The following is a 24,636-nucleotide window of genomic DNA, read 5'->3' on the forward strand; positions in this document are numbered from 1 at the left end:
GCATCTGTTACACCTTGTAATTGTCCCACGGTTCTTGGCTATCTTGTTGTGTCTTTCATTTTTCTTTGCTCTTTGCACTTCCGTTTGGTAAGTTTCTATCAACACATATTTAAGCTCCCTGATTCGTTCCCCCGCCACAGGCAGCTTACTGATGAGCCCACCAAAGGCATTTTTCATTTCTGTTACAGTGGCTTTCTTTTTTTTTTAATGTTTACGTATTTTTGAGAGAGGGAGAGAGCATGCGTGTGCAAGAGAGAGCGGGGGGAGGAGGAACAGAGAGAGGGAGACACAGGATCCCAAGCAGGCGCTGTGCTGACAGCAGAGAGCCCGATGCGGGGCTCGAACTCACAAACTGTGAGATCATGACCTGAACCGAAGTCAGACGCTTAACCGACTGAGCCACCCAGGCGCCCTTCTGGTGTTCTGAACTTCTAGCATTTCCTTTCGATTCTTTCTTAGAGTTCCCATCTCTCTCCTTACATGCGTATCTGTTCTCCCCTTTGCCCACTTTTTCTAGTAGAGTGCTCAACATATTAATCATAGTTATTTTCAGTTCCTTGTCCGATCATTCTGAAACTGGGGTCATACCTGAGTCTGGTTCTGATCACTGTTTTGTCTCTCCAGATTGTGTCTGTTGTTTGTTTTGTCTTCTTGTTTTGTTTTTGCCTTTTGGCATGCCTTGTGATTTTTTTGCTGTTGAGAGCCAAACCCGCTGTAGCAGAGACTAGGAACCGAGGTAAATAGGCTTTTAGCGTAAGGAGTACGTGAGTCTGCCTACGAGTGAGGCTATGTCATATTTGCCGTAGTTGCCAGCGTCTGTGGTTTCGAATTCTCTTAGTGTCTCTTCTCACCTCCTGTTTTGACTTTGGGCTTCCCTGCACACTCCTCCTCAGATAGAACCTTGCAACTCGTTTAGCTGGGATCACCACCCCCACACAGATAGGATCACCACCCACATCCTGGAGTTCCTGCCGGTGGGGAGGAGGGGAGGTCCAGGAGACTGGAACACTCTACAGTTGCTCAGTGGCAGGTCCGTCTCTTAGTGAGCCTGGCTCTCAGGGCCGCTTCTCCAGTCCAAGAGCTTTTCCTTGCCTGCCTCCCACTCCCTTCTCCTGCTACTCTACTCCCCACAAATTCTTGGAAGCTCTGTCTCCTGCCCATGATGTCTGATTGTCCATTTGTTTTCCCTTAGGTGAGACAGGAAGTCTGGAGGGAGCTGGAGGGAGGGGAGACTTCCCCTCCCCAGTTTGGGATAAGGCTCTGGGTGAATTTCACCAGGACGCCTCTCCCCTCCCCATGCTGGGGCACTAGCTGGTCTCTTCTCAGATCTCCTCCTGGAGAACCTGGTGGGGTTCCTGGAGGTAAAAAACCGTGGCTCCCCCCGCGTCCACACTCAGCATCCAGCGATCTGTCAAAATCGCCACGATGTGTTCCTGCACCTTTGTGGCCCCAGCAACTCTGCTGCGGGTGAACACATCCTGCCCATGACTCGCCAGGTTCCCCATCTCCCCAGATCGCTGGGTAACAGTTGCCTTTCAACCTCAGTTCTCCAAAGGGTCCTGGAAAAATTGCTGGTTTTCAGTGTGTCCAGCATTTCCCTTTCTTTTTTTTTTTTTTTTAAACACTTACTTATTTTTGAGAGACAGTGAGAGACAGGAGGGGCAGATAGAGAAGGAGACCAGAATCCAAAGCAGGCTCCAAGTTCTGAGCCGTCAGCACAGAGCCCGATGCGGGGCTCGAACTCACGAACCGTGAGATCATGACCTGAGCCGAAGTCGGACGCTTAACCGACTGAGCCACCCAGGTGCCCCCAGCTTTTTCTTATTTGTAAGGCCTACAGTGGTGACATCTGAGTTCTCGACATGTTGGGCTGAAACTAGAAGTCCTCTATCTGTTCTCTAAATCGGATTTCTTCTTAAGAGTTCATCTGGAGGGAGCATTTCCCTGCTCGACACACATTTAAAGCTGCCGATCTGGGTACGTGAGGGTGCAGTTTTGCGCTTCCTGATAGGACGTATGGAGCTGGCATGGGGCACGGTGGGGCGGTGGCTCTAAGCACCCCCTTCATGAGAGTCGTGAGGAGCAGGAGGACGTTCCTACCAGCTGGAGGATGTTCCTACCAGCTGGAGGATGAGGACTTGAGACTCGGGTTCCCTGGCTGACATCTCACCGTGTGCCTGGGATCTGTGGACCCGCCAGCTTGCTCAGGAAAACCTCAGCATCCCAAGCATCAATACCAGGTAGGTCCTCCGCGGCCTCTCTGTGCTCAGACCGGGCTAGCTCAGGGCAAGTGCTTGGGAGATGCTGGGTGAACTACTTTACCTTCAACTCAAGTCTCCAGGGACCAGCCTGCCACACGGTGGGTGTGTGTTGAATATAGTTGCATAATTAAAATAAATACACAACGATCTGAGAGTCTGGAGTGTCCAGGAGCCTCCAGAATAAATACAATTTGGGACCTACTGGGTATCTGAAGCAGTAAATTTCCGCTTCGTTGTAGCTACAACTTATTTAACTGGTCTTCAGATGAGCCTATCGTCTCTAATTGCCCAAAGTCAGACTCTGGACAGACAGGAGGGGAGAGGCTGGAGCCGGTGAGCGGGGGGAGTATTAGCGGTGCGAGTACATGCATTTGGTCTTGCTTTTCAGTGTCCCTTTGGCCGTAGTTGGTACCCACCCAGCGCTTTCATATTTCCCACATTTCCAAGCGTGGCCACGTGTTACTTTTAAGTGTAGTGAGGTTGCTAATATTTTCTGTATATGAAGCACATTTTCGATCCTATGACCTTTCCATGCATTATGTCTTTTATTCGGCAGGACAGCCCTCCCACCGGAGGTTCTATCATTATCCCCATTTTGCAGATGAAGAAACTGAGGTTCAGAGAGGGGGAATTGGTGCCTGGGCTCCAGACCAGTACCTGCTGGAGCCAGGATTGGACTCACATCCTCGGGTCCTCGGGGCATATCCAGATGGTCCCAGAGGACCCACCGGTTGCGTGGTCTTTGGAAGCAGTTGTTAGGAATGACAGCCTCAGGCTCACTCACTGGGCCCATCAGGTCTTACGACACAGGCAGGGTTATTGTGCCCACTTTACAGATGAGATCCAAGCCACGCGGACAGAGGCATCGGGGCCACCAGACTGGCCATGATGGCCCCCCACCCCACCCAGCCTTGGAAGCTGGTCTGAGAAAGCAAGGACTGCGGCTGCCCTGGTCACGTGGGTGCTCCAAGGCTTTGTATAGAGCCAGGCACACGGTGGCCACTCAATAAATGTTTCTTGGGCAAAAGAATGACCAGAGCCTTTGGGGTCTCCGTGAGGCCAGATACAGTGTGGATGGCAGCCAAGGGGATAATTCTCTGCCCCAACCCCCTCTGCTCCGGGGGCATCCCAGGCGGACAGCAGCAGGTGTAAGAGCTGGGAGGCAGGCAGCTGAGAAATGGAGGAAGGCCAGGCAGGCCGGGTGCCACGGGGACAGGGTCTCTGGAAAGGAAGATGGTGTGGGGTCCGGGTAGTTCTTTCGGGCTGTCCCAGGACCCACAGGAGGGGGAAAGCCATCAGAGTTGAAGGGCCATGCCAGAGGGCCTGGAGACACCCACCTTCCCCAGCCAGCCTCCTCCTCTCTCCATCCTGCCAGCCTGCTTCCCACGCCCACCCCCCTCTTCTCACACACACCCGCCCCCATGTCTCTGTCCCTAGCCTCCCCAGTCCTCCCTCTTCCTGCTTCTGGCCCATCTCTCTAGCTCTCAAAAGCCGCAGGCACTTTGGGAATCCCTGCTCGACCTCCTCTCATCTCTACCGGTCCCTGTGTCTCCACGTCGCAGACTTTAACTTTCATCTGGACCCTTCCATCTCGGCCTCTCTTGGCCTCAGTCTCCCTCCGTCTCCGTCCCTCGCCGCCTCCCTCCATAAGCCTGTGTCCAACACCCGCTCGCTGTGCCTCTCCTGGAGTTGTAGCTCCCCTGGGTCCCGCTGCGCCGATTGTCACTCGGACTTGGGCGCTGGCATCCTCGGGGCTGGGAGCCCGGGCGCGGGCGTTGGGGGCGGAGGGTTCTGGAAGGCGCAGGGAAGGGGGGGGGGGGTCCCTGCCCTCGGCGCCCAGCGAGACTCGCGTGCCGGTCACCTGGCGTCCGGGACGCCGGCTCCGCTCAGACGTGCTCGACGTGGGCGCCCCGGGGCGCGCCTTTGTCTCTCCCCGGCCCGGGAGGCTAATTAGATTGAGGGGGGCGGGAGCGCCGTCCCTATTCAAGGCGCTGCGGCCGCCGCTCCGCCCGGCAGCCCCGGGCAGGCCAGGCCCGAGTCACGTCCATCAAAACCGTTTCTACGGGCCCGCGCCGCCACCCCACCTCGCAGCCCGTCGGGCCTTTGGAGGCGTCGGCGGGGGCGCTGGAGCCCTGAACCGTCCCGCGGGAACGGGGGCCGGGGGACCCGCGGGCCCCACGGGAGGAAGGAATTTCCCTGGGCCACGGCGGGACTGGGACCCGAAAGACTGAGACTCAGCACGGGAGAGAAATGGGAGGAGGAGGCCAAGAGGGTGTGAGAAGCCGGCGAGGGGGCCGGAGCCGGCGAAAGAGAAGAGCGCGCCGGAGAAGGAGGGCGGCGCGGGCGGGGGGGAGCGCGGTGGAGGGGAGCAGCGGGAGGAGCCGGGACCCCGCGTGCGGGCGCGGAGGGGTGGGGGCGCCCGGCACGGGGAGGCAGGGAGAGCCCGGGAGGGGGGGAGGGGGGCGAGCCGCGTCGCGAGGCAGCCGGCCGCGCGGGCCGCTCGGGGGGCCCCGCTGCCGCCGCCGCCGCGGGGCTGGGGCGCAGGGGGCCGGGGGACCCGGGTAGGGGGTCGGGACGCGGCGCGACCGCATTCTTCGCCTTTTCTTCCTCGGGCTCATTCCGGCCGATCGATACCTGCGCGGGACCTGCCCCCGCCGCTAATATCTTTTTAATGAGTTCGCGGGGCTTAGAGCGAGCGCGATCTGCCCTCCAGGGTGGATTTTCCCCCGGCAGATGTTTCGGGAGGAGGAGGCGCGCGGGGGCCCCCGGGAGGGGAGACAAATCTCTCCCTCCGAGGGGCGAGGGCAGAAGACTTTCTTCTAAAGTTCAAAAGAAAGACGGGCTTTCACTCGGCCCCCAAAAATGTATTTCCCGGCGGACAATGGGCTCCTTTCTGCGCCTCGGAGGGCCCGCGGGGCGGGAGGGGCGGGGACCCGGGCGCTCGGCCCCGCCTGGCCGACTCGCGCCCCCCCTGCACCCGAGTCGGGGCGGCTGAGTGAGGGCGCGGGAGCCGGGCACCCGGCTTCCCATCGGAACGCCCCGCCGAAGCGCGCAGTCTGGACCGGGGCGCCCCCGGGCTGAGCAGGGGCGCAGAGGCGAGAACGAAAGCGCCCTGCGGGCCGGGCCGCGGGGCCGGGGGGAGCCCTGGGCCGCCCCCCACCCCGAGTCCCTGGTCTCGGGGGGGAGGGGTGCTGCCGCCGGGCCCCGAGGGCCGCGCGCCGGTGCGTCGAGAGGGGCTTGGGCCGTGGCCCCCGTTCTCTCCACGCTCCGCTCTGTGCGGGGCAACAGGTAGATACGAGCCGGTCTCGGGCGGCCGCGGGACCCTGGGTCCCTCTTCACCGGCGCCGGGCCGGCCACCCCTCGCGGGGCTCCCCTGCCCTTGCTCCCTCCCCCCCCCCCCCCACCCAAGTGTCCCTCAGTCCGTGGGTCCGTCGGCCTGCCGCCGATCCCTCTGTCCACTCCCGTGGGCTCCGGGAGAAGGGGGAGCCCAGGCCACGCGGATGACCTCCGAAGAGACGCGGCCGATTGATTCGTTCCGCCCGGAGCCCGGGAGCGTGAATGGGGGCCGGGGCGACGACGGCGGCGGCGACGGGGATAAAGATGTTCTCCCCGCGAGGGGGAGGAGGCGCGGGGCGGGAAGCGGGGCCATTCACTCCTGGCCCGGCCCCTCGGGAAGCTGCGCCGAAGAAAGAGGGCCGGGGCCTATTCAAGCCCTACGAGCCGCCCACAATGGACCGATATACTGGGGGCCTCTCTATTAACGCCCATGAATATTAAAGAGATCTCGGAACAGCGGCCCGCAGGCGGGAGGAGGGCGGCGCCTGCGAGCTCGGGCCGGGCCAGGGTAGGGTAGGGGGCTGCGGCGCCGACACACTCCTCGCCTGGGCCCCGCGAAAAACCACGCGGCTCATCCGCGGAGAAACTCCGGAACGTGCAATGTCTTTCTTCCCTCGCATTTCAGGGCGCGGCCTTGCGCCCCGACTCCAGTGGGCCCTGCCCTTTCCCTGGGGCGCGCGGTTCAGGCGGGTCCAGGGCTGGACCAGAAGCACAAAATTTGAGAGCGCACGGCGGAGGCGCGCGCGGGGCCGGCGGGCGCACGCGCTGGAAGGCAGCCCCGGGCGCTGCTTCCGCCCCACCCCCTGCCCCCAGCACCGCTCCCCGGGTTTTCGGGTCCTGGGGAAAGGAATCGGGCTCCCTAGGCGCGGTCCGAACCCTCAGTCCTTTCACCTTCTGACCCGGAGCTGGGGTCCAGGTCCCAAATGCTGCGCCCGTGGTTGGAGGTACGCACAGACCCGAGCGAGGGCTTTTCTCCCGGGGGGGGGGGGGGGGGGCCGGGGAATTGGCAAAAATCCTCGGGCTTTCAGAGGAAAGTGATCTGACCCAGAATGGGGCAAGGTGGGAAGGAACCTCAGTTTGCAAAGTCCAGCTTAACCCGTTGTGCAGACAGGGACACTGAGGCCCAGACAGAAAGGTTGTCCCAAGGACGTACAGAAGCCCTCAGCCTCCTTTCATCTCCCGGCGGCGCTCTCCGACGTGGTCTCCTACACCCGGGTGCGTTTCCCCCTCTACCACGTCCTCGCAGAAGCTAAGGTCCAGGCGTGAGTGAGGGCACCCAGGCTCGGACTGCGTCGGCCCCCTCCCACGGAACCCCCGGTTCAAGCCTGAGCCGGTGTGGCCCTCCGGCAGCATCTGCAAGGGACTCGAGGTTCCGGGACCTCACCCGCGGGCTGCGCTTGCTCCTCTGCAGCGCTGCCCTCTGCTGGCGCCAGGCCCGACGGTCGCGCCTTCTGCCCGGTGCAGCCTCCTCTGGGCATCAGCCTCCAGGCGCACCCGGGCCCTGGGTCTGAAGGCCTGCGGTTGCCGCCTTCTTTACCCTAAGCGCGGATGCGGACACCGGGATGCCGGGGACCACTGGCCCGCACTGGGCAGGCGGAGGCCGGGGGTCCACGGCGGTCAGGTGCGAGGATGGCCTACCGAAGGCCAAGACCCCACGGTGGAAGGAGTTCTTTGCCAAGGGGTGGGGAGGGCAGTGGCCTCCGAACGGGAAGGCCAGGCCTCCGACCTTCCGTGCAAGTCCCCCGTGCTGCGCAGGAAGCCTGGAGAGTCCCATTCCTCCAGCTAATCCAGAGCCCAAACCATGCCCCCAGAAAACTCGGCTCCGTTAACGGAATCTGAAATTGCAGGGAGGGCAGGAGGTGTCCCTATGATGCCCCTCCCGCGTCTAGGGCTGGGGTCGGGGCTTGAGGCTAACCCCCAGAAGTCGGCAGAGCCCGCAGGAAGCCGTGGCCTCGTCCGAGGCTCAGCAGCTCCTCGTCTCCGGAAAGAGGCCGAGAGACACCGTGCTGGCGCTGCGGGTGCCTGGGAACCTCAGCGCCGAAAAAGCACCCTGGTGGAATGGGGGAGGGAGGAAGGGAGAGAAGAGGGAGGCCAGAAGAGAAAGAAAGAGAACTAGGAGGCCAGAAGGAAGGAGTGCCCAAGGCTGCGAGCCTCCCTCGGTGGCAGCCGAGCGGAGAAGCTGGGAGGCCGGAGCCTCAAGCCCCGCGCACACCGCAGCCTCGCCTGGGGCTGCCAGCGGTTTCGGAGAACGTTCGCTTTGGAGCCCGGCTGCTTCCACTCACTGTCCGGGGACCCCTCTCAGCACCCCCTCCCCCGGTGCTCATCAGAAAAGCCTATTCTGGACAACGCGCGGCTAGCGGGGATTTCCGTCCCTAGCCCCCCGAGAGGCGGGAACCGGTCGCCCACGACGCCGTTTCGGGCAGGGCGGCCCCAGCGTTGGCCGCAGCCCCGCCGCGCAGCCCGTTCCGCGCGAGGAAGAGTTTCACACTCGGCCGCGAGCAGCGAGCGGGGCGGGAGGAGCGGCCCGTTTGAAGCGAAGCGCCCGGCTCCAGCAGCGCCGTCTGCAGCGGGGGATCAGCGCGGCCTGCGTCCTGGGGCCTGGAGCTCCGGAGAGCCCGGGCTGCGCCGGGCCGGGAGGGCCTGGGAGCGGAGGGGAGGGGTGGGGAGGCGAGGGGAGCGCCGGGCCCGCCGGGCCGGGAGGAGCTGCGCAGAGCCGGCCTGGGACAAGTGGGTGAGCGCGGGGCCGGCGGGGCCCGAGGCCAGGCGTCCCCTCCGGCCCAGTCCGGTCCCCGGAATCCGAGCGAGCCTCTCCGCGCCCCCTCCCCTGCTCCGTCCCCTCCTCTCCTCGCCGCGGGCTGAGCCTCCCTCCCAGCCCTGCGCTTCCCACGGGGAGAGGAGGAGGAAGAGGAGGGGAGGGGGGGCGAGAGAGGAAGGGCCGGCGAGGGGCGGGAGGAGCGAAGAGGGACAATTCGGAGCGGCCTGCGCGCCCCCGCCCCTTGAGCTCTCGCGGCGAGGGCTCCTCGCGCCCGGCCGGGTACAACAAGTCTGTCCGACGTCAGGGGGTCATTAATAACCAATTAGGAGGGTCACTGCGGCTCCTATAAAGGCGCTGAGATTTTGCCAAGGGGAAGACCGTCCGGGCCGGGTGTGCGAGAGGCGAGCGCGCGTCCGAGAGCCCCTCGCCGCCGTTTCTCGGCAGCCACCCGCCTCCCACCCGCCCCGCACCCCCCGCACCCACCTCCGCCTCCACCCCCCGTCTCTCCGGCCCTCCGCGCCGCCTCTGCCGTCTCTGCTGATTCCTCTCCCTCTCCGCCTCGCTCCCCCTCGTTCACTTTCCTCGCAGCCCGCCTCGCCTCCCGCTCCCTCCTGCGTCCTCCCCCTCCTCCTCCTCGTCCTCGTCCTCGTCCTCCCCCTGCTCCTCGTCCTCGTCCTCCCCCTGCTCCTCTTCCTTCTCCTCCTCCAGCACAGCCCTCCTCTCTCGCTCCTCCGCTCCCCTCTCACCCGCCGCATCCCCGCGTCGGCCCGGCCGTCCGTCCCCGGCGCCGGCGAGCCCCGGGCCGCCCATGATGGGCTCCGTGCTCCCGGCGGAGGCCCTGGTGCTCAAGACCGGGCTGAAGGCGCCGGGGCTGGCGCTGGCCGAGGTCATCACCTCCGACATCCTGCACAGCTTCCTGTACGGCCGCTGGCGCAACGTGCTGGGCGAGCAGCTCTTCGAGGACAAGAGCCACCACGCCAGCCCCAAGACGGCCTTCACCGCCGAGGTCCTGGCGCAGTCTTTCTCCGGCGGTGAGTCGCGCCGTCGACGCCGGTCGCGTCCCCTCCTCCCGGCGGCCCCGGATTCCCCGCCTGGCGACGCCCGGGGCGCGGCCGGGACCAGGGGCGTCGCGGCCGCTCGCGCCAGCCTGGGCGCTGCAGGTGCTCCGCGGGCCTCAGTTTCCCGGAAGCCGAACCGCGGCGCGAGCGGCGAGGCCCCGGGCGGGGCGGGAAGCAGCCGCGTCGAGGCTGCGGGGCCCGGCACCCCCAGGCTCCCCCCCCCCCCGCCCGCCCCTCGCCCCTTTGAGCCGGCGGGTTCCCGGCATTTAAAGCCTTACTAGGCGTGTAATAGCAGTTGACTCAAAAAGAAGGGGTTTAAAATTCATTTAGTTAACTTGGGCTTGACCCGCGAAAGTTCCCACTTAAACCGAGAACTTTAAAAGGGGGGGGGGGCTGGGGAGGGGGCGGAGGGCGGGCGGGCCGGGAGAGAAAGCCGCGGAGGGAGCGAGGGAGAGAAAGAGAGAGCGAGAAAAGTTTCTTTTCTTTAAGATGTCTCAAGTTCTTACTCCTCATTCATCAACCTGCAAACAATATCTTTCCCCGCCGCTGGCATCTCTGCGCGTCGCCCTCTCTTCCCCCGTGACGATTTCTGTTCCTCTCTTAATTTACCGTGCAGACTAATTCCACTTCCATTCACGCTATGTCAACCATCTAATCCCCCCTTTTTGTAAGGGGAATTCCTCGGCCCCTTTTAAACAAGTCCCCTCCGCATTGAGCTACAATTTACTGCTACAGCATTCTTCCCGGGCTAATGAATTTAGAATTAGCAATTTCTTTCGAATGGAGCCGAATGAATGCTATCACTTTAACAGCGTGACAAATTGCCGGCCGCGCCGCAATGGACACCGTTTAACCCCCCCTTTCAGCCGGCCCGCTCGCCGACTATTTTCCCAGGTAGCTTAGAGGGGAACCTTGTAAGACATGGAAAACGCCCCTGTGCGCCTGGCCGCCCCCACTCCGGCTGCCGGGCCCGGCGGGGCGACCCCTCCCCGGGGGGCTGGGGGCCTCCCGGCTCTTTCCCGCCCAGAGGGGCGACTTCAGGGCTCGCCTGGATCCGGGCGCCGCCCTTTCTGGCGCCCCGGATCCCCGGCGCGGAGGGGGACCCAGGCGGGCCCCGGGTCACACGCAGCGCGCCGAAGGCGGCCCGCCGCAGCCCGAGTTTCTTTGGGCCTTCCGCCGCCTCCCGCAGCCTGCGGTCTCTTTCCAGCGCTGTCGCCAGTCCGCCCCGAGGTGAGGGGCCTTCCGCGCCCCGAAAAGCGTGAGAGCCGCTGGCCGCCTCCGGGGTCCTTCCACCGCGCCCTAGGTTCCGTGCGGGGAGGCGCAGTGAGCGCTGAGTGCCGGGGCCGAAGGGCGGTCTCGTCTTGGCTACCGCCTCCTCCTGGGAGCTGGCCTCAGTTTACCCATTTGTAAACCCGCGCGCTGCGACGGGCACGGTAGTTCTTGAACTCTTCCAGGGTGGAGGGCAGGGAGGTTGTGGATGCTTTGAGAATTAGTGGAGAGACAAAAAAAAAAAAAAAAAAAAAAAAAAAAAGGAAGGAAGAAAGAAAAGAAAGAAGGAAAGAAAAGCGTCCCTAGAAATGAGCCCCAAAGCATCTCTTGCTTTGGAAGGTACGGAGGGTCCCCCGGTTGCAAATGGAGGAGACTCCACCCTGCGCCCTCCACTCCTCCGCGCGCACACACCCCAGTGACTTCTGCAGAGTCATTCCAGGGCGGGCCTGGGGTTGGTCTGGCCAGGCAGGACGGGCCTGGGTCCCTGGTGGGGAAGAGCCGGCCATCCCCTGCCTCAGGCTCTGACCCGGTCCCCCTGCCCCGGCGGCGGTCACAGAGGTGCAGAAGCTGTCCAGTCTGGTGCTGCCGGCGGAGGTGATCATCGCGCAGAGTTCCATCCCCGGCGAGGGCCTCGGCATCTTCTCCAAGACGTGGATCAAGGCCGGCACCGAGATGGGCCCCTTCACCGGCCGCGTCATCGCCCCGGAGCATGTGGACATCTGCAAGAACAACAACCTCATGTGGGAGGTAGGTTCCAGCCGGGGGAGAGGGGGGCTCGGGCGGGATCCTGGAGTCAGGCAGACGCCGCTTGGTCCCTGGCGCCCCAGCGCTCCCTGAAGCCCGATCCTGCACCTGTATGCCTGAAGGAGCCTCCCCAAACCAGTCGCGGGAAGGCCATTGTTTGGAAAATCTGACCCTCCTCCCCCCTGGCCAACCCTTGGGACTGTTGTTGGCCCCAACTCGCAGAGGAGGGCACTGAGAGAGAGCAGGAGAGGCCGATGCTTGCCCAGGGTTTTGCCGACTGCTGAGAAGGGAACCCGGAGGAAGCTGCAAGGAAAACCCCTCAGAGCCACCCGGCCTGGGTGTGAGGGTGGCCAGCATGGAGAACCACAGGAGCTGTGGGTTCTTCCTAGGAATGGGCTTCTCAGCCCAGGCAGAATGATGACAACTGGAAATGATCAGGGACAAACTGGTGTTGAGTCAGCTTTCCAGGTCAGGGGCCCACATTCCACCAGACTATCTCAGCAGCCCTATGAATTATTATTCCCATTTTACAGAAGGAAACTGAAGCCCAGAGAAGCTTCCATTCATCCCAGGCCCTCTGACCCTTCTCTCCTCCGCCAGGGAGGACAAAGCCACTCCCCCAAACAATTCTGCCTCCTGGGGCTCCGCCCCCCCCCCCCCCCCCCCCCGCAGCAGCTGCCGGGGGTTCAGAGCACCCTCTCCCTGATCTCATTCCCCCTCCCTCCATGGATCCACCCCCCAGCCCCCACCTCACCGTCCCTGGAGGAGCCCAATATGACACATCTTGCTTCTGGTCACAGGAGCAGGAGGAAGGGAACAGGGCGATGGTCCAGACGCCTCTCCTGACCTCACCTCCTCCCTCCCTGGAGGCCTGGGCCAGTAGTTACCGGTCCCATTTGTTGCTAGGTTAGCAAGCTGGGGTCAAGCTTGGTCTCTGACTATTCTTGGTAGGTCCCACAAGGGGGGTTAGGCCAGGCCAGGGTGTCACCGTGAGCCAGTCTTCCCTCTCCAGGCTCCCGTGTCCCCCCCCCCCCCCCCCCCGAGGTCCTGGCCAGTGCTCTCCGCTGCTTTGAGGAGCACCTCTGCCTCCCCAGGGGGTTAGCTGGATACCACTTTGTCCAGTCGGTGATCCCTGGAGACCCTTCTCTTCTGGAGATGGGGAGCCCATGGCAGCAGGGGCCGTGGGGCCTGGGAGACCGAATCCCTGTTGGTCACTTCTAGCTGCCTGGCCTCCGGAAAGTCACTGCGCTGCTCCGAGCCTCCCTTTTCTCAGCCGGAAGACTGAGATGAGAGCTGCTTCCCCTTCCTGGGGCCGTTGCGAGCACGGGGAGAGTGTGTGTGTGGATCTGCTGGGCCTGGGCCCGGCCACAGGTGGCGCCTGCGACACAGCCTGCCTCACTCCGTCCCTCGTTTCCCTGCGGGCAGGTGTTCAACGAGGACAGCACGGTGCGCTATTTCATCGATGCCAGCCAGGAGGACCACCGGAGCTGGATGACCTATATCAAGTGCGCGCGTAACGAGCAGGAACAGAACCTGGAGGTCGTCCAGATTGGCACCAGCATCTTCTACAAGGCCATTGAGGTGAGCGTGTGTCCTGTTGTGTAAGGAAGCGTGGGGCGGCCGGGAGAAGGTGTGCAGGCAGCCGCGTCCGTCCCGGGAACCGCAGGGGATGGAAGGGTGTTGCCTTCGGGCCCCGCTGGCCCTGCTCAGGCTGTACGACCGGGGCCCACGCATCGCGGTCCCTGGGAGCACGAACTTCGTGGCAGGTTTCCTGCTGTGGATCAGAAAGGACAGAACTTGTGACTTGATGCCCTTGTGGATGTCACGAGCACCTCGGCGGTGAGGTCCTTGGATAGCTGCTTAGGGTGTCCTGGGGTCCAGAAGCCAAGAGATACGGAGAGCAAGACACGGGAAGGCAGCCTGGGGAAAACATCTGGATGGGAGGGAGGGCACTGTGCCTGCGGCATTTTAGCTCCTTGTCCTGCTCGTGTGGGATGCTCATGACACGTGGATCACGACTCTGGTCTCAGCTATCACGTATTGATCCCTTGCTGTGTAAGGCTTCTCCTAGGCTCTGTGTATGCATCCTCGTTTATAATCCTTGTACATTTAATCCACGAGGGAGGATTCCACGAGGAGGAAGCTGGGTCTCACTTGGTGGCAGACGGACTCAGGAGCTCTCACCGAGCCTTGCGGGGGCAATGTTAGTGCGAATGCCCGTGTGGAGTGGAACTTCTTGGAGGCGAGAGAGAGGGAGAGAGAGCAGACACATAAATATCACATCCCATGGTTGGGGGTAGCTAAGCCAGACCCAGGACACGGGAAGGTTCGGGAGGATGGGAAAAGGAGGCGTTCCCAATAGGGAAACGCTTGGGCAGAGGCAGAAAAGCTGACGGTGTATGGGGAGGGGCTGACGGCACAAAGCAAGCCAACTGGTGGCCGCCATGATGGCCATGCTGTCGGGACCCTCCCTGGACAGTGTCCCTTGGTAGGAAATTTGCTTACCATCTGGCCCGGAGTGGAACAAGCTGTCCTCCTTCCCCATGGCAGATTGGTGGTGAGGGCTGTGTGTGTGTGTGTGGGGGGGACAGCAGGGGGATGTTCCCCCCACACTTGTTTGGACCTCATTCTTCTACTCCGCTAGCGGAAAGGGGCAGCGTCCCTTAGGGTGGGGCTGGGCTTGGTTGAGTTTTGGAGGACCCTGAAGGAGAATGATTTCCCTGTAGTCCATTTTCTCCCAGGGACTCGGAGCCCCAAGTCTTTCTAAGGCCTGAGGGGCACTGGGGCTTAGCAGCTTCTGGAACCGGGGTCCAGTTGTCCCTCCGTCACCAGGCTCCAGGAAATCTCCCAGAGATGACAGCAGGATGGTCTTTGCCTGGGTACTGGTGTGGCCGGGAGTGGGTCCCAGCTGAAGGGTGGGCCCTGGTCGGGGGGGGGGGGGGCCAGGAAGTGGAGGGGGACCAGGAGGGTGAAGCGAGGTACAGTTTCTGGACTGGGGTTCAAGTGAGGGGGAGCAGCATGGGGCTGCGTGAAGGTAGGGCTGAAGGTGGCCTAGGCCCAGGACAGAGGTGGCCGCTGTGACCATGTGGCTGGGCCACCACTCTGTGGGAACAAGGACCCCCTCCCCCCCCACCGGCTGGCCTCAAATTGGCCTCGGGTGTGGCTGAACCTCACTGCCAGCAGAGAGCACCCCCTGCATCTTCACCCCCCCACCCTCCCAGCCTCACTCGCACATCCTCCTACTTGAGCACTGAGTCCCGGCCATCCCGCTACAGAAGAGACCGGGGACGCACACCCTTCGTGTTCCTCGCGTGCACACACATAACACGAGCACAGGTGCACACGCGCGTGCGCATGAGAGAAAATAGGAACGTTCACACGATTCGGGCCAAAGGACTCCCGGCTGGGACAGACTCGGGGGCCTCTCAGTCTCATCTCCCGGTGTGGGTGTCCCTGCCCAAGGCTCACCCGAGTCAGGAAACATCAATAGAAATTTCTACAGAAATTCCGAGTCAGAGGGCACAGTGGCTGAAGGGTATCTCCAGGGAGGAATCTGAATTTATAAGATCAAAAAAATAAAACCCTGCATTTCATCAGGATTTAAGGTGAGAGAAAAGGATAAGGGGAAGGAAATCGTATCACATATGATACTGTGAGCTAAACACCACTGGTTTGCCGTTAATGCTTGCCCAGGGCTGGCAAGCCTACGGAGGGGACTGTTTGGGTGAGGGACAAGGAAACACAAAATGTCACTTTACTTTCATTTAAACTTTAAAAAAAAAAATGTTTATTTTTGAGAGCGAGAGAGCACATGAGCGCAGAAGCAGGGGAGGGGCAAAGAAAAAGAGGGAGACGCAGAATCTGAAGCAGGTGCCAGGCTCTGAGCTGTCAGCACGGAGCCCGATGTGGGGCTCGAACTCAGGAACCGTGAGATCATGACCCGAGCCGAGGTCGGACGCTCGACCCACTGAGCCACCCAGGCGCCCCTCATTTTACTTTTAATAAATGAAGCTGGACACCTTCCTCGTGATGGCAGTCTTCTCAAACCATTGTGTGGCAACGTGAGATTCCACTTATGGGACCTGCACACCCCAGGTCTGGACGGGGGTGACCACCCACCGTGCCTCAGGGCGGAGGCCAGCGCTCCCTGGCCCTTCTAGGCTCCACCAGAAGAAATTGCTGCTCCCCCGGGCCACTCCCTGAAGCCTCTGGAATACGTGGGCCATTTGTTCTGCGCGTGTGTGTGAGTCGGCCGAGGAGCTGGGCCTTGGCCATGATCCATTGTCTTACTCTTTCTGTCAACTCAGAGCTGCTGTTTATTTTCCGTAACGGGAACCCATTACTTGCCCCCCAAAACGGGAAGGAACATCTTTCTGCAATAAACAGCATACACGGCGGCTGCCCTCGAAATCCCCACAAATACAAAATAGTAGCCCTCCAAATGGGGCTGGGGTTTCAAGGCCAGCCAGTCGGTGGAGAACCCCCAGGCGGGTTTGGCATCTGGCTGCTATTCCTGGGCCATTCTCCTCGTCGATTTGGCCACAGAAGCATTTACTGGAACGTCAGGTGCCTAAAATGACATTTCTAGAAAGCGCCGGGCACATAGCAAGTGACCACTCAGTGTTGAGCAAGTAAGTCTGGCTGCAGGGGATGGGGGCCTGGATCTAAGGTCTGAGCAACTTTTTACGAATCGAGACCTTTCAGCTCTGTGAGACACTATCACTGTCCCCTGTCCCCGTCTTATTATTTTTTTCTAAGGTTTATTTACGTATTCCGAGAGAGACAGTGACAGTACGAACAGGGGCGGGGCAGGCAGAGAGGGAGACAGAGAATCCCAAGCAGGCTCCGGACTGCCAGCGCAGAGTCTGACGCGGGGCTCGAACCCACGAAATTGTAAGATCGTGACCCGAACCGAAACCGAGAGTCGGATGGATGATCCGCAGACTGAGCCACCCAGGCGCCGCTCACTGTCCCCGTTTTAATGATGATAAAACTAAAGTTCAAGGAGATCGCAGGAGGTTGGCGAGCTGTGATTTGAATCTAGGCCTGTCTGACCCCCCCCCCCCCCAAGGGCAAAGCTGTTGGTCACCATGTCATGGGGCCTCCCTGGCCAATATGTATTTGCTGGAAGTCTATTAATTGGTGTGTCAGGACATCTGTGGCACAATGGAAATTGATATTCGTCCAGATGACACGGAGATCCTTCTAGACGAGGGCTTTTGCGCCGCCCGGGGAAAGGGAGGGAGGGCCTCAGAGCCTCCTGGGAGCATGTTCAATAGTGTGGCATAAATTTTTATTGGGAAAACAACCCCAAGCCGGTCAGTTTCCACTTACAATAAAAATTCAGAAATGGGGCAGAACAAAACTTCTGGGCTGATAGGGAAGGTTAAGAAGCACAAGTTGAGAGGGGCGCCTGGGTGGCTCAGTCGGTTGAGCGTCCAGCTCTTGATTTGGGCTCAGGTCACGGTCCCAGGGTCATGGAATTGAGGCCCGTGTCAGGCTCTGCACGAAGCGCGGAGCCTGCTTAAGATTCTTTTTCTCTCTGCCCCTCTCCTCTCCTTGCGCACTCTCTCTCTAAAATAAAATAAAAATTAAGAGCATCAGTGGAGCGATTATGTAATTTGTCAAGGAAGACTCAGGCCCCGATATTCCCCCCAAGTCTTGGCAACGTAGATTTTATGGTACGCGACTCGGTTTCTTTGGGAATTATTTGCTTTATTGTGTGTCCTGAGCCAGCGCCTAATGTCCAGAAAAGTGAATAAATAGCTGATTCTGGTTCTCCGGGCTCCAGTGGAGAGTCCTGCCAGGGCCACGCCAGAGTGTTGGCCATAAGACACCACGGAAGGATCTGGAAGGCCTGACGGGCACCGTGGCTGTTCCTTGCTCTCAGGCGGTCAGCTGCCGGGACCCTGGGAGTCTGTGAACAATGGCGCCAAGATCTCAGGGAGGAGGCTACGGGTCCGGTCTGAGGGTCTCCTTGTCTCCGTCTCTGGGGTTATTGCATGAGGGGTACCAGTGAGCAAACGGAGACTAGATGTCCAGGTCAGGGGCTGCCGCTGGCTTCCCAGAGCTCGGGAAAGATCTGAGAGGCTCCACTTCCGACCTTCCCTAGTGCTGGTGGCTTCTCCAGATCCGGCGAGCTGTGTCGTTCCCAATTCCAGTAGATTCTTCTTCAGAGATTTTCTTTCTTTTATGTGTGTATGTATATGTATATGTATATGTATATATATATATATATATGTGTGTGTGTGTGTATGTGTGTGTGTGTATGTATATATATAGCTTGAAAGTAATATTTGTTCATTGCTTTTCTAAAAATCCGCTATCTCATCTAGAAAGCAGAATTCACTCTGCTCCTCACGAACCTTAAGTCAGCATGTTTTAATCGTCTCAAAATGACAAACCCTTCCGTGGAAAGAAGCGTAGAAAACTGGCGACGGTGGCTGGCCGTCCAGGATGGGAGGGAGAGTTACTTTTCGTTATATACCCCCCCTTACGTGTTGACACGTTTTGGCCAACGTGTCTGCATCGTGGTTTCAATTTCTGAAATTAACTCGTAAAATTAATTTTCGGACGTTTACAAAATGTGTTGGTAAATACACGCGTCACTCTGTATCAAAAGTCGATATTGAAGCTCTTATTTAAAAAATAATTTTCCTGGGGGCGCCTGGGTGGCGCAGTCGGTTAAGCATCCGACTTCAGCCAGGTCACGATCTCGCGGTCCGTGAGTTCGAGCCCCGCGTCAGGCTCTGGGCTGATGGCTCAGAGCCTGGAGCCTGTTTCCGATTCTGTGTCTCCCTCTCTCTCTGCCCCTCCCCCGTTCATGCTCTGTCTCTCTCTGTCCCAAAAATAAAATAAACGTTAAAAAAAAAAAATTAAAAAAAAATAATTTTCCTGGGGCGCCTGGGCGGCTCCGTCGGTTAAGTGTCTGACTCCTGATCTCGGCTCAGGTTGTGAGCTCACGGTTCGTGAGTTCAAGCCCCGCGTGGGGCTGTGCGCTGATGGCGTGGAGCCTGCTTGGGATTCTGTCTCTCCTTCTCCCTTCTCCTCCCCTCCTTGTGCTCACTCTCAAAGTAAATACATAAACTTCAAAAAAATTTTTTTAAATAATATTCCAAACAACCATTTTTAAAATAATTTTTAAATGTTTGTTTATTTCTGAGAGACAGAATGCAGGCCAGGGAGGGGCAGAGAGAGAGGCAGACACAGAATCCGAAGCAGGCTCCAGGCTCCGAGCTGTCAGCACAGAACCCGACACGGGGCTTGAACCCACAGATGTGAGATCGTGACCTGAGCCAAAGCCCGATGCTCCACCGACTGAGTCACCCAGGTGCCCCTCCAAACAACCATTTTGAATAATAATACTCAGAATCTGTGCAGTCCCAGATGTTCTTGGCTTCTGGTTCCTCGCCATTGTTGTTGTCGCGTTCATTTTAGATTTAAGAACAATCGCTATTGTCTATTACAAGGAGAAGGCTGGTGTTGACTTAGATCCTTGATTCCTACACTGAGAGTCTGGAGGTAGAGGCGAAGATCAGGGCGACATCCGCCGGGGGCTTGCTGAACTTCCCATGCACATCACTGCCCTCCCTGGGGGTGCCCCCGCCCCAGCCAAGCCGGAAGCAGTGGCCCGATCTCGGGCTCCCGTGCTTGGCGCACGCGGCCCCAGCCTGTGCTCTTGTCGGGTCACCGAAGGCAAAGCCACCAGTCATCCTGGGTTTTCACTGTGCCAGCGGCCGGAGCCACACTGCAGGCTCTGTGGGGACCACTGGGGGACCTGATGCTCCACGGAGCGCTGCCAGCTTCCTGAGAGGCTGGTGGGCTTCGGGAAAATGATAGCAAGCGCTCCTGTGTCCGTCCACCTCGCCAAGGTTTATGTGCGGGGCTCCGCGGAGCCCTGACCTGAGAGAGGCCAAGGGCTGGCCTAGGGTCACACAGGGACCAGATGGCAGAGGGCCTATCCCCACCTTCCCTCAGAGAGCAGCCTTCTGACAATGAACTGATCTTCAATTGTTCTAGTTCCAACCTCGTCTTTTCTAGGGGGACTCACAAAACCTCCGCCTTCTCTGACCCCTTTCCAGCAGGGCCTCCACCGCTGTCCCGCTGACTTCTGGGACAGCAGCCATGACTGTGAATGACCTTGAGGACTGTCCCTGTGGTGCCAAGTTCTAGTCTGCCTGCCTTCTTTGAGGCACCACCTAATTTTCCTGGGGTTCGGGGGCTGCACTTTCCATATTCAAACCTTGGCATCCTCTGCTTGGTTTCTGGTCACTCACTGACCCTGAGGGCTCGACGTGATGCCCCATGGGTGGGGGCGGGGAGGGGGAGCTGTTGGGAAGGGACCCGGGGACCCCGGGCTGAGTCTTAGGAGGACGCAGTGACGAGGCCCCTCACACACTTGCCCTCTCCCACTCCTCTCCTTTCAGATCGAGCAGAGCTGGCTGGTCTGAGGGTTGTCCTAGCTCTGACCGGGGAAGGAAGCGGTGGTGGCCAGAAGGGTTCCGCCTGTGGTGGGGGTCTGTAGGCCAGAGCCCCACGGAAGGGGCGGGGCCCTCTCTGCCACCAGGGAGCCCGAGGGAGGGGGCTCCTATCCTTGCGTGATTCCAGATACCCCCAGCTGGTTTCCGTGTGACCTTTGGTGCTGCAACTCCGTTCAGATGGTGGACGACCCGTGAGGCGAACAAACCACTTGCTGCCTGGGGGTGTCCAGCTTTCTCTGGGAAGGTCAGAGAGTGACCCACGGGCTGAATGCCAAAGTCAGCTCGGGGGGTGCAGGCTTGGGAGGGTGGGGCCCATCTCCTCTTTCCTTTGTCTCTCTCTCGCTCTCTCTAAGATTTTATTTTATTTTATTATTTTTTTATTTGGGAGAGCACGAGCAGGGGAGAGGGACAGAGGGAGAGAGAGAAAGAACCCCAAGCAGGCTCCACCCTGAGCACAGAGCCCGATGCGCAGCCTGATCCCACGACTAAAATCAAGAGTTGGACACTCACCCAACCGACTGAGTCACCCAGGCACCCCTTTTAAGATTTTATTGTTAAGTAATCTCTACACCCAACGTGGGACTCGAACTCACAACCCCGAGATCAAGAGTGGCATGCTCTACTGACTGAGAAAGCCAGGCGCCCCAACTCTCTCATCTGTCTTAGTTGCTGGGGCCTGAAGATTCCCCGATTGGGAGGGGCTAACTGGCTGTCGCCAAAGGCCTGGCGGGCCCCTTGGGATGTCCCCCCCGTTCCTCCGGAGTGTGGGGTTTATGGTTAGTGCCACGTCAGGCCTTCCACAGCCTCCCTGGACTGTCCAGGCCTTCACCCCTTCCCTGGGGCAGGTTCCCCCCTGCCCCACCCCCGCCCCGGGGAGTGGCCCTGTCATCATTTGTGAAGTTCTCTCCCATAGAAATGGATTTTAGGTCCGTGTGCCCCAGTATTTCCTGAGGTGAGGGTGTCTCTCAATCGGAATGCTTCTTTTCTAGCATTTGCCGTGTGCAAGGAGTCCCGCAGAGACAGTGACAGGGACAGAAGCACGTGTGATGTGGTGCTGCCTTGTGGGCGCTTTGGATGAGAGTCGTTGCCAGAACATTTTCAGACAAGATGTAACCAGGTCCCCTAGGGTGCCCCGCAGCCCACGCTCCTGGGGCACACCTGCCTCAGCCCTGCAGACCTGAGGGCTGGCTGACTCTGGTTCCCCTCAGTAAGAAACGAAAAGTTTTCTGGCCTACCTTCTTCCGGAACTTCTGCTTGCTACAAGGCTTCGTTCTGTTGCTGCCAGTTCGGGAGCTCTTACGCGGCTGGATGGCAGCTGTGTTCCCCGCAGTGTTCCCCAGGACAGAGATGGCGAGAAGGCCTGGGCTGGGAGAGGGAAGCAGAGGGCCAGACGGAGCATCCCCCAGACTTCTATGTTTGTGCAGCTCGCTGGGGACGCCTACGGTGGCTTTCTCGGGGCTGACACTGGATCCACATCTCCATGGCAGGCAGAGGACAGCTGCCTCCTGGCTCCGGGGCAGGGGGAGCGGGGAGGGGGGATGTGCAGACACCCTGAGTCTCACACCTGGGACCGCTGTCTCCCTAACCCCCTCCTGCTTTCTTCCCGGTAGATGATCCCTCCTGACCAGGAGCTGCTGGTGTGGTATGGAAACTCACACAACACGTTCCTGGGGATCCCTGGTGTGCCCGGACTAGAGGAGGAGCAGAAAAAGAACAAGCATGGTAGGTAGTCTCCATGAGGCCACGATGAACCCAGAATGAGAGTGTGTGTGTGTGTGCGCGCGCATGTCTTTGCGGCAGGGAGGCTCCTGGCCTCCAGGGATCCTGGTTCCATCTCCAGCAGTATTGAGCACAGGAGACTATTGGCCCAAGCAGGCCGATGCCCCTGGAGCTGCCCCCCGCAGTCCCCGCATGAACGGCAGTGTGTTTCCTGGACAAAATAAATGATCTGGGGGCAGGTTCCGTGGGGAGACACCAGAGAGGCAGAGGGTGTAGCGGAAGGAGCAGGGGGCCCAGCAGTGGGAGCCTGGATTGAGATCCAGCTCTGCTTTACCATCTTGCCTCAGTTTCTCCATCTGTGAAGGCAAGATGTTGGGCGAGATGATCTTTAAACTGCCTTCCAGCTCTGGCGATGTACATGCCCCTCCGTCCCCGGTGTAGGGCCTGGGGCAGGTGCTTGGTATAAACATGTTGATTGAAGGTGGGGCAGAGTGTGCCTTGCCTCCGTGGGTTGTGGGGGGTCACCGGTCATCACGATAGAGACCACTTGCACAAGACCTATTTCATGCCAAGTTTATCGAGCTAAACCTTTTACAGGTTATCATCCCACTGGGGTCCTCCTAAAGCCCTCGCGAAATGTGGTCATCTTTAATTTGAGAGGACAAAGCTGAGACCCTGCGCTGCGGCTAATGTTTTGCAAACACTAATTTCTCTGATCCTTACAGCAGCTTCTGGGGCTGATGCTATTATTACTTCCATCTCAGCACTGAGAAAAATGAGGCGCAGTTCCCTGGTACATAACAGGCACCCAGGAAATATCTGTGGGATGAATAAATGGTATTTGGGGGGCCTTTTATGGAAGACAGTCATTTATAGAAGGCTACTTTGAGCCACGTACTTCCCATATACAGGCTAAGGGAGGTAAAGTGCAGCTTTTTGTGATCATCTGGACAAGTTGTGCATAGCCCCATGAGGTCGTAGTAGGTTCCCGTTTTACAGATGGGAACGTTGAGGTTTCGGAGGCGAAGTCACTAAGGCCTCGAGGTCTCGGCACAGTCTGGATCCAACTCCTATCTGACCCCAAGCCAGGCTCCTTGACGCCCCTCTCATCCCGCCCACCGGTCTGCTCCGGACCCCGCACCCGCCCGCCCGCCCGCCCGGGGCCATCCGAGGCGGGGCCGGGAGGAGGGCGCGCGTGGCGGCGGCGGGGGGGGGGGGGGGGGGGGGGGAGTGCGCGCGTGCCGGGCCGCGGCGGCGCGGGTCGTAACGAGCCTGCTCTCTCCCCTCCCTCCCCCGCCCTCTCCCCGCCTGCCCCCCCGGGGCCCCGCCCGCGCGGCCAGAGGACTTCCACCCGGCGGACTCGGCGGCGGGCACCGCGGGCCGCATGCGCTGTGTCATCTGCCACCGCGGCTTCAACTCGCGCAGCAACCTGCGCTCGCACATGCGCATCCACACGCTGGACAAGCCCTTCGTGTGCCGCTTCTGCAACCGCCGCTTCAGCCAGTCGTCCACTCTGCGCAACCACGTGCGCCTGCACACGGGCGAGCGTCCCTACAAGTGCCAGGTGTGCCAGAGCGCCTACTCGCAGCTGGCCGGTCTGCGCGCCCACCAGAAGAGCGCGCGCCACCGGCCGCCCAGCGCCGCGCTGCAGGCGCACTCGCCCGCGCTGCCCGCGCCGCACGCGCACGCGCCCGCGCTCGCGGCCGCCGCCGCCGCGGCCGCGCACCACCTGCCGGCCATGGTGCTGTGAGCGCCGCGCGCGCGCCCGCGCCCGCCGCGCGCGCGCGCCCCGCCTCCCGCCCGCGCGGCGCGGGCCGGGACTGCGCGCTCACTCCTGACTCGACCCCGCTCCCCCCCTCCCGCTCCGGCCAGAGGTGCCCCGCGCCGTAGGTGCGCCCCGGAAGTGACCCCCTAGGCAAACAGTCTTCGTTCAGTCTCGCAGGTGAGGACACTGACGGGCGGCTGATCGGCCTCCTCCTCCTCCTCCTCGGGGGTCCCCACGCCCGGCCTCGCCCCCGAGTCTCCCCGCTGCCGTCGAGCCGGCCGCCCGGGCTGGCATCCCTCGGGGGTGGCGGGGCCTCAGCGGGGACGGGGAGCTCGGGAGTGGGGGGAGGACGACCGCCCCGGGCCTGAGGGCGGGGGTGCGGGCCGGTGCGCGCACCGCACCTCCGGCTGCCTCTGGGGACTGGTGCCCCCGCAGGGTCGGGAGTCACGGACACGACCTTGAGAGTTGGGAGCTGGCGGGGCTCGGGGGCAGCCGGAAGAGACCTGAAACCTGCTCCTCCCTCGTGGGCGGGCCCTTCTCTCCTTCTGGCCACCTTAGTCCCAAAGCCGGCTCCCGGGGAGGGACCGAAGCACCAATACTGTGCGTGTGCCAGGCAGGCTGAGCGCGGGGGCAAACGGAAATCCACCGGAGGACCCGGGCAAGGCCCTCCTCCTCTTTGGGCCCCGGTTTACCCCTTACCGATCTGTAAAATGGGAGAGTTGGAGCCATGCCTCCTCTCCTTCATGTCTGATTTATGTTTGGTAAGAGGAAGACTCCCTTCCCCTTCTGGCCACACGCCTGCGGGAGGAGGGCAAGACTGGCTTCTCCGCCGGCAAAGAACTTCCAAACAGTGCGGGATCCCGGGGCGTGGGGGCGGCGGGGGTGCGGGGTGAGGGTTCGCCCCTTCCCCCCCGCACCCTCCTTGCCTCCTCCCGAGTCTCCCCAAACTCTGGCCGAGGGCGCCCTCTGGTGTCGCCTGTCCCACCTTGCAGTCCTTTACCAGAATTCCCTAGGGCGTTTTGTAAACTAAAGAAACTATAATAGTAATGAAAAGTATAAAATGTATAGAGTTTTCAAGAAACTGTGTTCTACTTCCAGAAAATGGTCACTTTAACTTTGTAAATATTTATCTAAAAGGATATTTACGAATCTGTGATATATATTATTTGATTGTATATGTACAACTGTAAATACATTTGTACCTCTCTTGTATTCTAAAATAAAAATTACTTGGAACATTTATCACTTA

General features: G+C 60.4%; 1 protein-coding gene and 1 long non-coding RNA gene across 2 annotated transcripts; both read left to right on the plus strand.

Annotated features, from left to right (window-relative positions):
• The first annotated feature begins 8,815 nt into the window (after positions 1-8,815).
• On the plus strand, positions 8,816-23,372 carry PRDM12 (PR/SET domain 12). The gene is made up of 5 exons (XM_086684289.1): positions 8,816-9,383; positions 11,236-11,426; positions 12,849-13,004; positions 21,514-21,625; positions 22,963-23,372. The coding sequence occupies exons 1-5, from the start codon at positions 9,161-9,163 to the stop codon at positions 23,370-23,372; spliced, it is 1,092 nt and encodes a 363-aa protein (XP_086540415.1). The 5' UTR covers positions 8,816-9,160.
• Positions 23,373-23,448: 76 nt separating this feature from the next.
• Positions 23,449-24,636, plus strand: LOC147575103 (uncharacterized). The gene is made up of 2 exons (XR_015243350.1): positions 23,449-23,564; positions 23,946-24,636. It is a non-coding gene; the product is annotated as an uncharacterized LOC147575103 (long non-coding RNA).

The sequence above is a fragment of the Puma concolor genome, chromosome D4 (genome assembly GCF_028749965.1).
Source record: "Puma concolor isolate L17-30 chromosome D4, mPumCon1.1.hap2, whole genome shotgun sequence".
Taxonomy (NCBI): Eukaryota; Metazoa; Chordata; class Mammalia; order Carnivora; family Felidae; genus Puma; species Puma concolor.